The sequence below is a fragment of the Suricata suricatta genome, chromosome 12 (genome assembly GCF_006229205.1).
Source record: "Suricata suricatta isolate VVHF042 chromosome 12, meerkat_22Aug2017_6uvM2_HiC, whole genome shotgun sequence".
In the NCBI taxonomy this organism is placed as follows: Eukaryota; Metazoa; Chordata; class Mammalia; order Carnivora; family Herpestidae; genus Suricata; species Suricata suricatta.
This window is the reverse complement of record NC_043711.1, coordinates 68,674,098-68,693,555: the sequence shown is the minus strand read 5'-3', so window position 1 is coordinate 68,693,555 and position 19,458 is coordinate 68,674,098. Positions and strand designations below refer to the sequence as shown.

At 35.6% G+C, this 19,458-nt stretch overlaps 1 protein-coding gene across 5 annotated transcripts in view; it reads right to left on the bottom strand.

Moving 5' to 3' along the window:
• Nucleotides 1-19,458, bottom strand: part of TASP1 (taspase 1) — a 273,497-nt gene that overhangs the window by 197,385 nt on the left and 56,654 nt on the right. For all 5 annotated transcript variants that reach the window (XR_003900840.1, XM_029916663.1, XM_029916662.1 and 2 more), the window contains exon 7: nucleotides 13,357-13,436. Coding sequence is in view for 4 of the 5 variants with exons in the window: in XM_029916663.1 (XP_029772523.1) it covers nucleotides 13,357-13,436 (80 nt within the window). In the remaining variant the exon portion in view is untranslated. The remainder of the gene's footprint in view (nucleotides 1-13,356; nucleotides 13,437-19,458) is intronic.

Here is a 19,458-nt window from a genome sequence, read left to right as displayed (position 1 = left end):
GCAAAATGGAGAAAGATGTTACTTATAAAACCAACCAAAATTACAAAATATCCAACAATAAACTAATCATGATGTCCAAAAACAATGCTGTAGTAATGACACAGAAATAAACTTAAAAAAAAAAAAAGTTAATGGAGCTACCCATCAAACCCAGAAACAAATTCATGTATATTCTATTTGAGAAAAACAGTGATTGAATATTATTCAATAAGCTGTCTTGGCATAATATGTTATCTATTTGGGGGGCAAAATTAGATTCCTACCTCACTACACATAAAAATGAAACCTTAAAGTATCAATAATTTAAACATATGTTTAAGTGCCCAAAAAAGTTAAACCATTACACAACAATATAGGCATAAATAACAGAGTTTTTCGAGAGACTTGATTTTTTTTTAGTTTGGTAGGTTTTTTTTTTTATTAATTTTATAATAGAAGATTTCCAGGGGTGCCTGGATTGCTCAGTCAGTTAAGGCCTCCAACTTCGGCTCAGGTCATGATCTCACATTTGTGGGTTCGAGCCCCTTTTTTGGGCTCTCTGCTGATACGCTCGGAGCCTGGAGCCTGGAGCCTGCTTCAGAGTCTGTGTCTCCCTCTCTCTCTGCCCTCCCCCTCTCATGCCCTGTCTCTCTCTGTATCAAAAATAAATAAAACATTAAAATATTTAAAAAAATAAAATAGATTTCCCATAAAATATTATCAAAGCCAGAATCTGCTAAAACAATAGTTGACTGATATAATCACATAAAATTTAAAATGTCTATATGGTAAAAGATATCCTATGCAAAAGTAATAATAAATAACATATTCAAACTTTTTAAGTATATGCAAATAGCTATTGAGACAGGATTAATATACTTAAATCAGAATGATATAATACAAAATTAAATAAAATGGAGTTAGAAAGAAGATGGGCCAACAGGAAGTGCCAGGAATCTATCTCCCTACCTAAACAATAATTGGCCTGCCAAAATCTAATGCAAGTGTTATGGACCTCTGGAGGCTATTTAAGGCTGTAAGGTTCAAAGGAAGGCTTGAAGTAAACTGTGTTTAGTTGGGGCCAATTTCAGCTCTTACTGAAATCTACCCATTCCCCATTCCCATCCCTTTGGTACACAACCATGCATGTTTTCTGAGAGCAGACTGCACACAGCTTGTGAGAGCCAGGTCAGGCAATAAAAACCCTGTCCTTCAAATACTGAAATCGGTGCTTCTGAGGTCTTGCTGGTACTGGTCACAAGGTGCAGAAACAGATGCAGGCAGCTATTGTTGCAGTGCCCTCCCCCTCCAGCTGAACTGACTTCCAAGGAATGTAAAAGACTCCTGCTTTTTCTCCACATTCAACTTATCTTTTTCCCCTTTGGGGAGACATTTAAGGAGATACATAAATGGCCCATAAGCACATGAAAAATGTTGAACATCATAACCATTATGGAATATAAAGTAAAACCACAATGAGATACCACCTCACACTCATTAGAATAATTATTATTTAAAGAAAATAAATAGATAGCAAATGTTGGTGAGGATGTGGAGAAACTGGAACTCTGGTGCACTATTAGTGGAAATTTAAAATGATGTAAACACTATGGAAAAGAGTATAGTGATCCTTCCAAAAACTGAAAATAGGATTAGCATAAAATCCAGCAATTGCACTTCTTAGTACTCAAAAGTATTGAAAGCAGGGATTCTAACAGATACTTATACACCTGTTTTCATACCAGCAAAATAAACAGTGACCAAAGGTTGGCAGCAACCCAAGTATCCATCAACAGGTAAATGGATAAACACACTGTGATGTTTGTGTGTACACCATGAGCATACACACACACACACACACACACACACACACACACACATATATATATGGAATATTTTTCAGCCTTAAAAAGAAATTGACAGATGCTACAACATGGATGAACTTTGAGGACATCATGTTAAATGAAATAAGCCAATCATAAAAGGACAATAACATATGGTTTCACTTATATGAGGTACCTACAGTAGTCAAACTCATAGATAGAAATCAGAATGGTAGTTGCTAGAGGCTAAGTGGAGGGGAATAGGGAATTACTGTTTAATGAGGACAGAGTTTTCAGTTTGGCAAGATAAAAAGGGTTCTATAGAAGGATAGTAATGATGGTTACACAAAAATATATACTAAAAGCTATTTAACTGTACCATTAAAAAATGTTTAAGATGATAAATTTAATGTTATGTGTATTTTACCAAAATATTCAAAAAGAATTATAGAAAAACTGTACACAAATGTTCATAGCAGCATTAATTATAATAGCCCCAAACTGGACACAGTCTTGATGTCTTTCAATGGATAAATGATTAAGCAAACAGTGGTATGCCCATATCATGGACTACTTAGCAATTAAATGAAACAAGCTATTAATAAATACAATTACCTAGATGAATCTCCAAAGAATTATTCTGAATTCTTAAAAAGCCAGTTCCCAAAAGGTTACATTCTGTATGATGTCACTTATATGACATTCTTGAAATAGCAAAATTATACTAATGGAGAATAGAATAGATTAGTGGCTACCAAGGGTTAAGGAAAGCATGGAGGTGAGTAGGTATGACTATAAAAAAAGGCAACCTGAGAAACTCTTGTGAAGATGTGTTCTGCATCTTGTCTAAATCAACATCAATATCCCAAATGTGATACTGCACTGTAGTTTCGCAAGATTGTTACCATTAGAGGAAACTGAGCAAAGGGTACATGGAGACCTATCTATACTAACTCTTACAATTGCATGTGAATTTAGAATTATTTAAAAATAAAAAATTTAAAACAGCATAACTGGCCATATTAAAGAGTCAAGTACTAATATATCACATACCAGTTATAATAATACTCTAAAATTAGTATATAAAATGTTTTATCAATCATGTTATCATTCAAAATATCTTACTCAAAGGTAGAAAAACTCTAAGAACACAACACAGCCAATAGAAAATAAAATAGGATTCCTATGGCAGAATTATGCCATCAATTGATAGGATAAACTAATGTCCCAAATCTACTCTTTACTTAATTTAAACATGTACCTCAGGTCCAATCAAAGCATAAAACAGCTAAAAATTAAGGAACTGATGGTAGCAACTTTGTAGCACAAATTAGTTAAGGTTGATCTCTACCAAAAGACAACAAACCTGCTTTCAATTTCAACTTTAATGAATCTTCTGGAAGAATCTCAAAAACATATAGAAGCTTGGGGCACCTGGGTACGTCAGTGGGCTAAATATCCTACTTTGACTCAGGTCACAATCTCACAGTTCGTGAATACAAGCTCCACTTGGGGCTCTGTGCTGACAACTCCGAGCCTGGAGCCTGCTTCGGATTCTGTGTCTCCCTCTCTCTCTCTGCCCCTCCCCTGCTCACACTCTGTCTCTGTCTCTTTCTCTAAAAAATAAACAATAAAAATTTTTTAATAAATAAATAAAACACATAGAAGCTTTATCTCAGACATTGTTAAAGTTAATGTACATTGAAATTACCTGCAAAACTTTAAAAATGTCAGATGCATGAGTGCCAGCTACAGGTTCGCTGGCTTTGGGTGTAGCCAGGGCTTCAGAGTTTTTCAAAGCTCTCCAGGGATTCTAATGTGCAGCCAAAGCTGAAAAACACTGCTCTAATGGTGACACCTAACTCCAGATAGGATCAATCACTAAAACCACGAGTCAGTGCTGAAGAGCTAGATTCTGATTAAATTATATCATCAGGATCATTTTCATACCCAACACATTAATAATAGTAAGAATGATATTAACAGCCAACATTTGAGTGTTTCTATGTGCCAGAAATTGGAGTAAAAATTCTTTGTACATTATCTCAAGTACACACAACCTCTCCATGAGAAAAGTTTCTTGGAGGTAACTTGTCCATGGTCACACAAAGATGTATACCTCTAAAGCCTATGCTCTGAGCTACTATGTGGTCAATAATGGCAGCAACTTTACAAAGACAGACTTCTCAAAAGGAGACAGAGAGTAAAAGCTCTTAAGCAAGGAATCTGGCAATAGCCAGCATAATGGTAAATGTACACTCTGAGCCAGCAAACCTACTTCCAGCTAGATAAATAAAACACATATGTACAGAAATATTTGTAAAATCATCAACATTAATGGCAAAACCTAGGAACAACCTGAATGCCTGTCAATAAGGCATTAAGGCAATAAAGATTAATTGATCTATATATATCAACATGGATAGATTTCAAGACATATTTTGCTGACTGATGAAAAACATAAGTATCATATTATGAAATCGCTTTTCTAAAAACATACTAAAAATACTATAGACTATGATACCATTTATCTAAAAGAAATAAAAATAATAATACTATATATTCCAGCATTTCTGTTGACACAGAAAGAAGCAAATCAACTAGTAAGTGTGGCAGTGGGAGTGGAAAGGAGAAGCTGCACCTGGGAATGAGAAAGGCAGAATGTTCTAATTTTTAAAAAATTATGTAGAATTTTTAAAAATACATAAAATGCACTAATTTTTTTAAAAAGCAACATAATTCTTTTTTTAAAAAAAGGTATCATAGGGGTGCCTGGGTGGCTCAGTCAGTTGGGCGTCTGACTTCAGCTCAGGTCATGACTTTATGGTCCATGAGTTTAAGCCAGGTGCAGGCTCCATGCTGACAGCTCAGAGCCTGGAGCCTGCTTCTAATTCTGTGTCTCCCACCCTCTCTGCCCCTCCCCCACCTCATTCTGTCTCTCTCTCTCTCAAAATGAATCAATGTTAAAAAGTTTTTTTTAAGGTATCATAAAAAAAGGTACAATTAAAAAGTAACAAATATAATGTTTAAGTAATCAACTCCCTTTTACAATGTGAAATGTTATATTTGTTAATTTATGTTATATTTTTTATTTATATTATATCTGTTAATAGTACACATTTACATAGCATAGGTTCCAGCTCCTGGTAACAGAGTCACTTATGAGACTAACCCACAGACCAATAACAATTACAAACTCTGATCAGAATTTTTTAATTAAAAAAAAAAAAAAGCTATTTGAAGGCTAGTGACCAAAAGTTAGCAGAAATAGAAGATTCGACCACTGAAAGAAAAGAAACACACTGGGTGACACCCACATTCATACAGCTTTCCCTACGAGGCACTAGAGTCACAACTACAGAGGCGCAGCAAATAGATCTCAAATGGAAAACTAGTCTTGCCAGGTGGAGTTGAAGGCTTTTTGGGACTATTGAAGCAGCTGCAAATTGTGGGAGGGGAAAGCCACACACACAGAAAAAGGGAAGCCTCCAAATTTATGTAAACATCCCTTCAAATTCTTGAATGATCCCTCAACTGTTTACATAACATGCAAAATTCCATAGAGTTTAGTGAGGAAAACAACAGCTGAAAAGCTGAGAGATTTTGACAAAGACTTCGCTGTAGGAAAGACAAAGTTTAAAGCTTGAGACTTTTGAGTGAAACCCTAGAAAGGCCATATCATAGGAAGAAAGACCACAAGCTAGCACTAAGGATTAACTCTAGAATTAAGAAGAAAACTGAAATAGACTCACTTTCACAAAGCCTAAAAAAACCAGGCTGTAACAAAATCAAGGTATTCTCCAAAGATTTTACTACACGCTAAAACAAAACGCAACATCATTCAAAGGAAGATATCCATAGTCTCTACAACATATCTTTCAATGCCCAAGTTGCAATAAAAACAAAAATTATGAGACAAACAACTAAACAAAATAACTTGATAACAAGAGGGGAAAAAAACCTATCACTAGAAATTTACCTATCAGTTACCAAGATTTCAGAATTAGCAATCAATGATTTTAAAATAGCAATAAACAGGGACACTTAAGTGACTCAGTCAGTTAAGCATCTGACTCCTTTTTTTAATGTCTTTATCTTATTTTGAAAGACAGAGAGTGAGCGGGCGAGGAGCAGAGAGAGGGAGACACAGAATCTGAAGCAGGCTCCAGGCTCTGAGCTGTCAGCACAGAGCCCAATGTAGGGCTGGAACCCACAGACTGTGAGATCATGACCTGAGCTGAAGTTGGACACTTAACCTACTGAGCCACCCAGGTGCCCCTAGCATCTGACTCTTGATTTTGGCTCAGGTCATCATCTCATGGTTCATAGGTCGAGCCCTGCATTAGGCTCTGCTCCGAGCCTGCTTGGGATTCTCTCTCTCCCTTTCTCTCTGCCCCTTCTCCACTAGTGCCCATGTGTATTCACACACCTGCTCACTCTCTCTCGCTCTCTCTCTCAAAAAAAAAAACCTTTTTTTAAAATAAATAAAATAACAATAAACATGTTAACAATGGGTATAATAAGTGAAGATAAAGGGAATTTCAAGAGAAACACAGAAATTTTATAAAAATGGAAACTTTAGAACCAAAAACAGTATTTTACACTGTAAAAAAAAAAAATCACTACATAAGGTTCATATCAAATTGGACACTGTAGAAGAAAAGACTGGTGAACTTGAAGACAATTTAGCAGAAATCATACAAATAAAACCATAATGGTTAATTTTATGTGTCTACCTGCCTGGGCCACAGGGTGCCCAGATATTTGGTGAAACATTATTCTTGGTATATCTGTGAGGGTGTGTTTGATGAGGATGAGAATAACATTTAATCTGGTAGACTGAGTAAAGCAGACTCACTCCCTAATATAGATGACCTTATTCCAATCAGTCAAAATCCTTCTAAAACTAAAAGGCAAACTCTCTCCTAAATAAAAGAGAAGCCTTTTTGCCTGACTGTCTGCAAACTGCAACACTTTTTCCTGCCTTACACTTGAACTGAAACACTGGCTCTTCCTTGGTCCTGTGCCTGCCAGGCTTCAGACTAGAAGTGCACACACAGCTAGCTCTCCTCGTTCTTAGGTCTTTGGACGTGGATTGGACTGGGTGTCCAGATTGCTGACTAACCCTGAAGATCTTGGGACTTGTCAGCCTCTATAAATGTGTTAAATATAAAAGCCAATAATAAATCTGATAAATCAATCAATCTCCTATTGCTTCTGTTTCGGTAGAGAATCGTGACTACTACAGAAAACACATAGGGAAAAAAAAGCTAAAAAATGAGAGCTTCAAAAACATGTGACAGTATCAACTGTTTTCATATAAGTAGAAATGAAGTCCCAGAAACAAATGATGAAGACTAAGAACCAGAAGAAAAATCTAAACAAATATTGTTCAGAAGGTTCCCTAATTTGAGTAAAAACATTAATCACAGACTCAGCAGGCACAGAGAAACCTAGGCATATCATGGTTAAACTTTTGAAAACCAAAGATAAAAAGCTTTTTAAAAAAATTCTTAAAAGCAGAGAAAAAGAACAATATTCTGATTCATGCTACAAACATGGATGAACCTTGAAAACATATGCTAAGTGAAATAAGTCAGACACAAAAGAACAAACACTGTATGATTCACACTTATAGGAGGTACCCAAAACATGCAAAGTCATAGAGAATGCCTTTGCAGAATGGAGGTTACCAGGGCCTGGAAAGAGTGGGGAATGGGTATTTTTTGTTTACTGGGTTTCTGCTTGGAATGATAAAAAAGTTATAGAAATACATAGTGGGTATATAACACTCAATATACTTGGCACCACTAAATTACACACTTAAATACTGTTAAAATAGTAAATATTGTTACATTTTTAATGGAAAAAGAGTGCTAAAAGATAAAAAATGACAAACTAGACATCTATATCCAACAAGAAATAATATTTTTAAAGTAAAGGCAAATAAAGATTTTTCAGATAATGAAAGCTGACAGCATTTTTCATAACACCGACTGAATTGTCAGAAATGTTTGTGCTAAATGAAGGGAATAATACCAGATAGAAATTCACATCTACATAGAGGAATGAAATATTAAGGATGTGAGAAACTGTAAAAGATTATTTTAGAATAAACTGAGAAAGACATTCTGAAAACTTGGGAATTCTGAAAGGGGATAAAAACCTACCAGTTATGGACCCCCCCCACCAACACAGAGGGTAGTTAAGGTTAAAACACATCACTAATTAATTTCCAAGTATACAAGCTAATTTTTACTGAGGAATAGACAAGTGCCCAATATAGTATAGCATTAAAAATTTTTTAATCTAAATAATAATTATAATTTCTCCCTCTAAATTTACCATACATCAATATGATTTTTATAAAAACATATACATAATATATACACATATATATTACGTGTGTGTGTGTGAATATAACCACATAACTTTCAAATACCTTATTTATTCAGAGAATATTTCTTATTGGTTGGTTACATAAGAAATTTATGGCATAAGACAAATATATATTTCTTATTTTGAGAATACTAATATATTAGTCAAAAATATTTTTGTCATCCTGCAAAATATCTAGTAATTGTGATTTTATAACCCCTTTTTATATAAATGCTCTGAAGTAAAACTGGCAAACAGAAGACATAAATGAGTTCATTTCCACACCCTACTAAAACCTTACCAAAAAGAAACTGAAAGGAGAAAAAGACTGACATACACAGAAAAGGACTAATGATGATAAAAAGGGCAGCATCAACACAATTTCAAAAATAGAAAACAAATGGACAAACAGTTACTGATTGAGTAGAGGAAGATGAATCCAGATGCCTGGTAGACAAAACATCACAGCACAAACTAATCTCTTCCTAAGTAACAAATTCCTACGAAAGAAACACTACATGAAAAAAAGGCACTCGGTATTTCTGAAAGCTAGGTTGGGGCTAAAAATAGGAGAACTGGTGGAAAGTGTCAGTAAGAAACATGTAGATGCCACAATCCCTTCCTCATCCTTGCAGAAAATGAGAAGTTGACTGAACCAATATGGACCCCAAATTAGTGGACATCCAGCACAAATGGGAACAGGTATCACCAGGGGCTCTGCACAGAAGTTCTACATCAGGGTTTTACCCAGAAGTCTGAAAAAGGAAACGTGAGACCTCCAGCCGCTGCCCTGGTTCTGCACAACACGGGCTCTCGCCCTGTCAGACCTGAGTAAATTTCTCTCACTAATCCAAAAGAAAGACATAAATACACTTCGTTTTGTTGGGAGAATACCTGGAAATTCCCCCTAACAAAAAAAAAAAACCTGATCACACCACCCCTCTTGAGGTCAACCACATCTGCCATCAAACACAAAGCTTCCAAATGGCTTTTAAGTACCATATTCATGAATATGAAAACTGCCAAGGGGTCACTAAATAGTTGGAAATATTTGCTATGGAACAAACAAAAAGAAAAAGGAAGCAGAAACAACAGATAAATTTTAAACCATAATATCCTAAGAGATGAACAAAAATACTGAGTTCATGAAATACGCGCATTGCACCACATTTTAAAAGTATTAGTCACTGTGGTGCCTGGCTGGCTTAGTTGGCACAGCATGCAACTCTTGATCTGGAAGTTGTGAGTTCAAGCCTCACATTGGGCCTAGAGCTTACTTAAAAAAAAAAAAGGATTTGTCACAGATGAATCTCTCATAATTAAGACAATAAAATCCAAAATTATAAATTCATCAGAAGTAGAAGGTTTAGGAGACAAAAGTGAAGACATTTCTGGGACAGTAGGACAAAAAAGATTTCACAAAGGAAGAAAAGCAATTTAAAAAAAGATACAAGGGTTGGAGCACAAGATCCAATATCCAATTCATAGAAATTAGAAAAATAAAATAGAGAAAAGATAAGGGAAGCAACTAAAACACCATATTTTAAATTTCCCCCCAAAATAAAGCACATGAATTTCCAGATTAAAAGTACTCAGTATGACCTGGTGAGGTGACCCAGATCCAGTCGATCGGCTTGAACTGACCCTCAAAGACTCTGACTCCTGAGATAAGATCTCCAGCCCTGCTCCAGCCACACCCCGGAAGCTGGCTGGTCTAGCACGGAAGAAGCCTGAGGAATCACCGGTCCAGTAAGATACACTGTCCTGTCTCTTTGTCATTGGACTGAAAAACGTGACCCCAGAAAGCTGAGGAAGCAGCAAAAAGTTCCTGATTGCGCTAACCTTCCTCTTATGGATAGGATGTTCTGTTGGTATTAATTGCCTCTGATCTGGGCATGGGATTTCAACATGGCAAAATGTAAGGGGAGCCTACGCCTCTACCGCCAGACTCTAATGGGGGGGTCTTTGAGTGGCCACTAGATGGCCCACCAATTTGGCTACGGTTAGTAATCATGGAGGCGTATTGCACTTATACGCCCAAGGATCCTGACAAATAAGGAAACAAATTGGCTGTCATTCTTACTTTTGTAAACCAGATAGCGCCAGATACTAGAAACCCTAAAAGAGACCCTTACCAAATTAACCATGGAGACTGACGGAAATTGGGTAAACTCTCCTTCCCTTACACCAAGGAGGGCTATGCCAAGCTTTAGGGGTACAATGGTAACTCAGCTGACCCAGGATTGGGTCAGTTACAAGACAGAGAGGGGAATGTAAGAACACAAGTCTGAAACTAGCAGACGCCATGACAAGCTTTAAGTTTCCCCTCTAAACTAGGTCTAAAGGTCAGTCTCTCCAGAACTATTAGGCGGTTACACATTGCCTAAGGCAAGAGGGACCACCCTTGTAGTACCCTTAACATTCCTAAGGGCAGGCCTAGATCAGTTATTGCCTGGGGCTAGTTACACCCTATGTGAGGGTCCTGGGTCTACTCTGTGATTGGTTAACACTCTAAATGTTGTAATTGGATAAACCTGCTGTCAATAATATTGTGTAATAATAATTGGATCACTGTACCTATGTCACAATCTCCTGTAACTCCCCCTTCCCAAATTCATAAAAGTCCTACCCCGCCTTTGTTCGGGGCTCGCTCGCTCTCAGCATGGATCCACCACGCCTGTAAAGTCTGTGAGCCCGAGTTTAGGCCCCAGCCAGCCTAAACCCGTAATAAAGCCCTTTGCTTTTGCAAAAAAAAAAAAAAAAAAAAAAAGTACTCAGTATGAGTACCAGGCATACTGAATAAAAAAAAGACCCAGCCCCAGATGCTTCGCTGTAATAATAAGAACATAGGAAGTAAGGTTTCCTTCCAAAGATGAAAAAGTATACCACAAAGAACTGGGAATCAAAATGCTTTAACAGAAAGACTGGAAACTAGAACATAAAGAGAACTGTCTTCAAAACCTAGGGAAAACAACTCCTACTTTTGCATATACCAAATAATGGAATGAAATGAAAGAGAAACAAACATATGAGATTCAGGAATAAAAGAACTTTATATTGGAGAGACAAAACGGAATCCAAAATGATGGTGAGGTAAAGACCACGGATTACAATCACTCAGCAGGCTATTCTAAATTTGAAGGTGCTAGGTGGCATGTCTCCAAGGAAACACAGAATGGAGCTATCAATTGGCCAGATTTGTTTGCCTGACATAAGAACTCTAAATAAATGCCACTGGGAAGATTTTTAGGGTAAAATTAGTGGTGGGGCTCTGAGAATTAGCCCTCTAACACTACCTGTTTGACTACTATTTCTCTGTCCTCCAGTCTCACTATATTACAACATTCAGCTACATGATTATTCATTTGAAATATGTTATTAAGAGCTGGTCCTTATTAAATACCTCTTATGATACATAATCATTTCTCTTTTGGCTTCCTTGGAGTTAATGATTCCTCATATTTTCATCTGATTATTTAAATTATTCTCATAGGTTAGCATTTTATTTTTTAATAAAGATTTAACTTATAAACAAGTAGTATATGTTTTCAATCTTTATCTTTTACACATAAATACATAGCTATAATTTCATTTTTAAATTTTTAACATTTATTTATATTTCAGAGAGAGAGAGAGAGAGAGAGAGAGAGAGAGAGAGAGAGAGAGAGAGAGAGAGAAAGGGGTGGAGAGAGAAAGAGACAGAATCTGATATAGGCTCCAGGCTCTGAACTGTCAGCACAGAGCCTGATGTGGGGCTCAAACTCATGAGCCATGAGATCATGATGAGCCAAAGTCAGACACTTAACTGACTAAGCCACCCATGTGCCCCATATGATTTCATTTTTAAAATAGACATATAGGGGCGCATGGCGGGCTCAGTCAGTAGAGCATGTGCTTCTCAGTCTGAGGGTCCTAAGTTCCATATTGGGCATGAAGTGTACTTAAAAAAATAAAACAAATAGACATATAAAACATTCACATGTAAATATTTATAACTCATTTTTCATTTTTAAAAGTCATGAGATTTAATCATCGGACATTAGTCTTGATAACAAATTTGAATTACTACATAACATTTTATCATATGATAATTTACTTACATTCCTTTCTGTTAGACATTAAGATTTTTTTCAAATTTTTTGATATTCTTAAATAATGCTTATTGAGAACGACATAAATCTTTGTCTCTATTTCTAATGACAAGTTCCTATAAGCAGGGCAAGTTGAAGGCTTTGCTCTATACTACTTAGTTGTCCTTCAAAATTTCTTCCAATTTACATTTTTACCTATAATGTATTATGTTCATTTCACCACACACTTATGATCAGTAAGTAATAGAGTATTTTTAACTCTTTCAGAAATTAAGAGGGAACAAATTCAACATGTACTCATTTTAATCTGAACTTCCCTATTAGTTATTTATATATTTATGAGTTTTAATCATTTTTCTTTTGGGGTATTATTTGTATTTGTGTGGTTTTAAATTTGACATGCTTTCTTCCAGATTAAGGATATGTATCACTTTGTCATATTTATGGTAAGTGTTTTTTCCAGTGTTAACTCTTATGGAGTCATACTTTTGTTCTTCCTTCTCTTGTATTTGGTCCCTAGGAAGCCGTTCCTCAGCTCAAGGACAGATAAATGCTGACCTCTGTTTTCTTCTCTATGAGGGAGTAGTAAGATTTTATTCTTAGTAATTATATTAAGTAACTTAAAAGTGATCCTTTAGCAATACTTCTATAAAAGCTTGAGAATGGCGGAAACCTCAGGAATATAAAAAGTGGCTTAAAATCAAATAACTTTATATGTATCTTTTAACTATAAATATTTCAACATATAAGCTTCCTTCCTTAAGTATCAGAATACTATGTGGATTAAAACAATCTGGGGTGCCTGGGTGGCTCAGTCGGTTAAGTGTCTGACTTCGGCTCAGGTCATGATCTCACAGTTCGTGGGTTCGAGCCCCGCGTCAGGCTCTGTGTTGACAGCTAGCTCAGAGCCTGGAGCCTGCTTCCGGTTCTGTGTCCTTCTCTCTCTGCCCCTTCCCCTCTCATGCTCTATCTCTCTCTGTATCAAAAATAAATAAAACATTAAAAAAATTAAAGAAAAAAAAAACAATGTAGCACTTTCAGGTATATATGACAATATAGCTTAATTTTGAAAAATTTTTACTCACTTGTGGTCATGATGTTAGGAGAGCAAGAGGGTATTCCATGATCGACTGCCCATCTGTAGGCTCCTTCTCCAACTAAAAAGCTAACAGAAAAAGTATTCTTTTAAAAATTCATATCATCTTTTCCTATATCAATAAAGTAATATAACTCCTATAGTAAGGCAACTGAAAAAGACTTACATATAGATATAATTCTAGGTTTACCTCAAAATAACAATATGGCTATATGCCCAAAATTTATTTAAAACTTGTTCACAAGTAAGAAAATTTATAATTGGAAATGGTACAACTTCATTTGCAATAACCAGTAAGTAAAAATTGGCAAAATTCACCCTGAGAAGTAAAAAATGATAATGATTTATCTTGGATCATCATGGTCACAAGATCCATTTAATCAGATTAAGAGTCAAAGTTTCAGTGAATGTCCTCAGATTTGGTATTCTTTCCTACTACAACACCTGGGTCTACCCAAAATGAGTGGGTACATCTAGAGATGCCCCAAAACAATGAGATGTGCTTACATTTGCAAGCCTTAATGCAACGAAAATATATAAATGACCTATAAAATATATGACTCTCAGAATCATTTTTACTGTGGTGAGTACTGTGGTGTGTCCCAAAGTAATTTTTTAAGCCTTAAACTGCAAGTTTTAACATAATGAAGTAAATGAAAGGATACTGTTAGCTAACTATAAAAGACTTATTTTCAAAGATTTCAAAGGGCATGCAGGATAATTAACTACTCCATTCCTTAACACAGTAATAGCAAGTGGTTACCATAAAAAATCAATCACTTCATCTCCTTCCACTGCCAACTTCTTGGAGCTCTCTCAGCCAGCTAGTAATGGGTTTCCTTGAACTTATGCCTGCTCATTAGTTTTTGGCTCCCTAGATTTTGTTTCTGTTCTTCTAATCATCCCAACACTAAAACTCAAAGTAATGCATTTTGAAGTCTCTAGATTCATTTGTTAATAAGGAGACCAGTGATATACTGGCAAAACAAAATCTAAGGGACACTCAGAAATGTCCAAATAGTTCTAGTGAGAAACTGAATGGTTAAGTCCAATAACTGTTTTCCAATATATGAAAAGAGAGCCAAAAGACAATAAACAACTTTACCCCCTCAAACTTCTATTTTTTTTTATTCTAGAGAACTCTGAAAGTAGAAAACAGTTTCTCCTATTCTTGTGTGAAATGAAGACCACTGCAAAGAAAAGATGAAGAAAAGCTATCATGTAAAGTTCAAATGGAAGAATAATTGATATAAAAATTTGAATGTGAGTTAAACTGTCCTGATGGCATTTTTAGCACTTTCTTCTTCTAGAAAAGGAATGTGATATAAGAAATGACTTCTCTCCTAGCAAAGATGTAAAAGAGATGCCGAAGTAGCATATTAAATGATCAGAACAGAAATTTGGAGCTGAATCTAGTATTCTTAGCACGCCCACTGGTCATCCTGGGTTCAATCCCAGTATCTGGAATCAATGACATTTTACAAAATGTTCTTAGTTTTATTTTTCATTTCTTAAACAGTCATTGCTTCTAAATTAAACCAATTTGCCATTGACTGCTATGCAAATTTTAAAATAGCCATTTTACAATATTCATAGGAAGTTGATTATTTAGATGGCACCTTATGAATAAAAACACTGAATATCTGACCTTTTCTTACTATCAAAAACACCTGTCTAGTAGCTAATAATCACACAGAATGGAATAAAAATGCTTTTGAAATAATTTTAAAATTCTGAAAAGCAACATGACACTAACATGTCAAAAAATCATTCTCTAGAATATTACATACAGTATCAATTTAAATTTCTCAGTCTTATCATTCTCCAAGGAGAAAGCTTTTAGGGAAATTTTGCCCCAATCAAGTTTAGGAAATCCCATGGACTCTACCTTTGTAAAATATCTGGAATCTGACCTCTTCTCAACACCTCTCCTGCTAACACCTTTCTCTGAACTACCATCATCTCTCAATACTTTAATGCTTGCCTTGCCTGCTTCCTGGCCCAGTCCATGCTCATCCACCCGTATAAAAAACAAGGCAGACAAAAATGATATCCCTCTTCTCAAAAACCTGCAAAGCCTCTCACTGCAGCAAGCACTAACATAGTCGGCGCCCAGGGAAGGGCTATCAGGGCAAACTCAAGATGCAGACTGCAGTCTCACAGCTGGCAGCCACCCATTTTCAGAGAACCAGGACTCCATGATCAGTCCAAAAAGTGTCATTTCATGAATCAGAAAGCTCTCAAGCTTGCTCAGGGATCCCAATAATCAAAATACATTATTCTGGATAAAAAAGACATGGAGAAAATATTATTTCTTTGGTCTTAAAAACTGATTTCTATCTATTTTACCTATTGTTTCTTTGCTCATCATAAATATACAAAATTAAGGGAAGACTAATTAGTGGCTATTGATCATTTAAAGCTTATAGAGACATTAAGTGCAAATAAAGAACTTGCTATATTTGGAAATAACATGTAACACCCAAATTAAATAATAAGAATGTAACTCTTTAAAAACATTTTTAATTTAATTTCAATTTTAATTTTTTAATTTAAAAATGACTTTAAAAAACAACACCTCAGCATAAGCAACTGATACATAAAAAATGGACAATCTTTAGAATCAAAATATATTTCATCAATGTTCACATTTCTCTGGTTGTCTTAGAAAATTTTTTCTACTATTGTTATTTTGTTTTTTAAACTAGTTTGAATGGGAATCCAATTAAATCTATACCTTCTGATTAATAGATTTCTTACATTTTATCTTTAGAGATTTTAATGGTCTTTTCACATTCATACAACAAAAGTGGTACAAATTTGAGTGAATTTATGAAATAGATTGAACAGTATTTTTTAAAAATGTACCAAAAGCTAAATTGGTCTCTGAAAAAAAAAAATTCTAGGGTCTAATAAGCACCTTAGGTTTCATTTATACTAGACATAAAACAATGTTTTGTTTTTCATCAAAAGAAACATAATTTCTAAAAATTATAACTTCTATATTAGGAGTCCCAGAGTCTTTGTGTAAAGGGTGGGATAGTAAGTAGGGTGGCTTTGTGGCCAGAATGTCTCTTTTACAACAACTCAATTTGGCCTTTGCAGTGTACAAGCAGCCACAGACAATACATACAAATTGGTATAGCTGTGTCCCAATAAAACCTTATCTACAAAGCAAACAGCAGACCAGATTTGGCCCATAAGCCATAGCTTGCCAATCCCTGTTCTAAATCATAATGCCTGTCATAATGGAAGAGGAAAAAATCTAAGCAATACTTTTATAAATAAAATAAAGAAACTTGAATAAATGTGACAGTTTATGAAGCTAGGCCCAAGTTTATAAAGTTATCAAGTACTCTACTAATCTGACCAAACACCACTACAACATATCATGGTGGCTATAACCAGAAAATAAGCTATACAGATAAATGAACTTTTTGTTTAAAGACTTCTTAAAAAACAGTCATTATATGTAATGCCTTTCTATCCCTATAGAGTGGTGACAGGTGACACCAGAGGACCATTATTTCTAAGTCTTCCATCTGCTTTTGATAGTTTTTGTACCTTTATGCCTGGCACAGAGAAAATGAACAATATTTGCTAGGTGAATGGGTAAATGAATAAATAATTACATGAGTATAAGCAGTTACTTCTCATTATTATAAAAGAATTCTATTCTCCCCTTACTTCTAATCTGCTGCTTCTAACGTGATACAGAAGGGACTCCATAAATTCCTAATAGCCTAACAGTGGTCAAGTGTGGGACCCAGTTTCATTATCTGCAAAATGTCTTACCCTTACAATCACTGTATAATTTTTTATGAGTTAATGCATGCAAACTACATAAAACACTGCTTGATATAGTGTACAAATGCAATAAATACTAGCTATTATTATTATACAAATTAGATGACTAGACTTATTAGAGTCATATCAAAATATGGACATTTAGGCTCTTTTAATGGAGAGACGGCCATCATTTTTTCCCATATATTTTATCTTTGTAAGATATAAAAATATTGCACATGTACCTTTTGGCAATTGCTTCATCTTGTTCCCTCCCTCCCCCTTTTCCTATAGGTAATCACAGTGTGTTTGGTAGCCTACATTCCAGACCTTCTTTGTACATCTATGTACATATATATGTAGCCTTAAAAAATTAGAGCACTGTTTATGTTGTAATACTATGAAGGAATACATGGGAATAAGAGAAACTTAAATTCAAGAGAAGCTTAAATTCCTCATCAACTTCATAAAGTCCTAGCTGACACACCAGGCTTTCCTCTCTCTTTCCCTTCGCTACTCCTCCTTTTCAAAAGTAATTTCTGGATCTATAATCTTGATTGTTCTGCTTTTACACTCTTTTTATAGACTATCTCCACCACAGCTTTCCCCTTTGTTTAGCAGTAGTACCTTACATCTATGCCCTCTATTTTTACATCTCCTTGCTCCCTTTTGGCTACAAACATGCTCAGAAATAAAAACAAAGTAATGGTTTTCCTTGATACTGTTAGGTCTTCAACTATCCAATGGCTCATCAGATTTCTCAACAGGGAGGTCTACACCCTTACTACTGAGTTCATGACCGAAGGACCACCAACATTGGTCTACCATCAACCTGAGAGGTTGTCAGAATCCAGAATCCTAGACCTGATGCTCACAATTTTAACAAGGTACTCAAAGCATTCATTCACTAAACTTTGAGAAATCCTGGCCCATACTGAGGCTGCTGCCGCATTCCTTTACCTTAACTTAGCCTTCTGGAACCTAGCCTCAAGTGCAATTTCCCAAGAATGAAAACGTATTAAAAGCCATAAACTTTCTAATGAACTTTTTATCAGAACTATACTTTTCTTGATGTCCCCTAAAGTCACCCTACTCTCTTCTTTCCAATTCTCTTTTGCATTAAATGATACTATCTTAAAAAAAAAAAAAAGAAAAAAGAAAATATAAGGTAAACTGAACATATCATACAGCAACTTGATTTTTTTTACTCTATAATATAGAGATCTATTCATTTTACTATATATAGGTGTTTCTCCCTTCTAATACCTTAGATTGTTCAAACTATCACTAGAAAACAGTTTACTCAGCCATTGCTGGACGTTTAGATTGTTTATATTTTATACACCACAAGCAATGTTGCTCTAAGTTTCTTGTGCTATAGAAGCCCTCCTGTGTACATATGAAGGTGTTCTGTCCCACGATAGAATTGCTGGAGCACATAGCATGTGCATTTTCAATTTTTTACATTAATAAATAATATCAAAATATCTCTTACCTGGCCATTATCAGTCTATGTTCCCACCACGAGTAGAACAAAGAACCTGGTTTTTCATAACCTCAACAACACTGAATATCATTCGTCTTTGTTAATTTTGCTACTTTAAATAACATGAAAATATCGGGGCGCCTGGGTAGCTCAGTAGGTTGGGCATCCAACTTCAGATCAGGTCATGATCTCACAGTCCATCGGTTCAAGCCCCGTGTCAGGCTCTGTGCTGACAGCTCAGAGTCTGGAGCCTGCTTCTGATTCTGTGTCTCCCTTGCTCTCTGCCCCTCCCCCACTCACTCTTTGTCTCTGTCTCTTAAAATAAAGCAAAAGACAAAAGAGAAAATATCATGTTGTTATTTTAATTCACAGTTCCTTCATTATTGCTGGGCACTTTTATACCATTAATATTCTCTTCCGCATAAGTTGCTTATTTGTATTCCATACCCATTTTTAAAATTTAGGCTATCTTTTAGTTGCAAATGACATATCAGATAATGGGCTAGTATCTAAAATATACAAGGAACTCACCAAACTTCACACCCACAAAACAAATAACCCAGTGAAGAAATGGGCAGAAGACATGAACAGACACTTCTCCAAAGAGGACATCCAGATGGCCTACAGGCACATAAAACGATGTTCAACATCACTCATCATCAGGGAAACACAAATCAAAACCACACTGAGATACCACCTCACACCAGTCAGAGTGGCTAAAATGAACAAATCAAGAGACTATAGATGCTGGCAAGGGTATGGAGAGACGGGCACCCTCCTACACTGTTGGTGGGAATGTAAACTGGTGCAGCCGCTCTG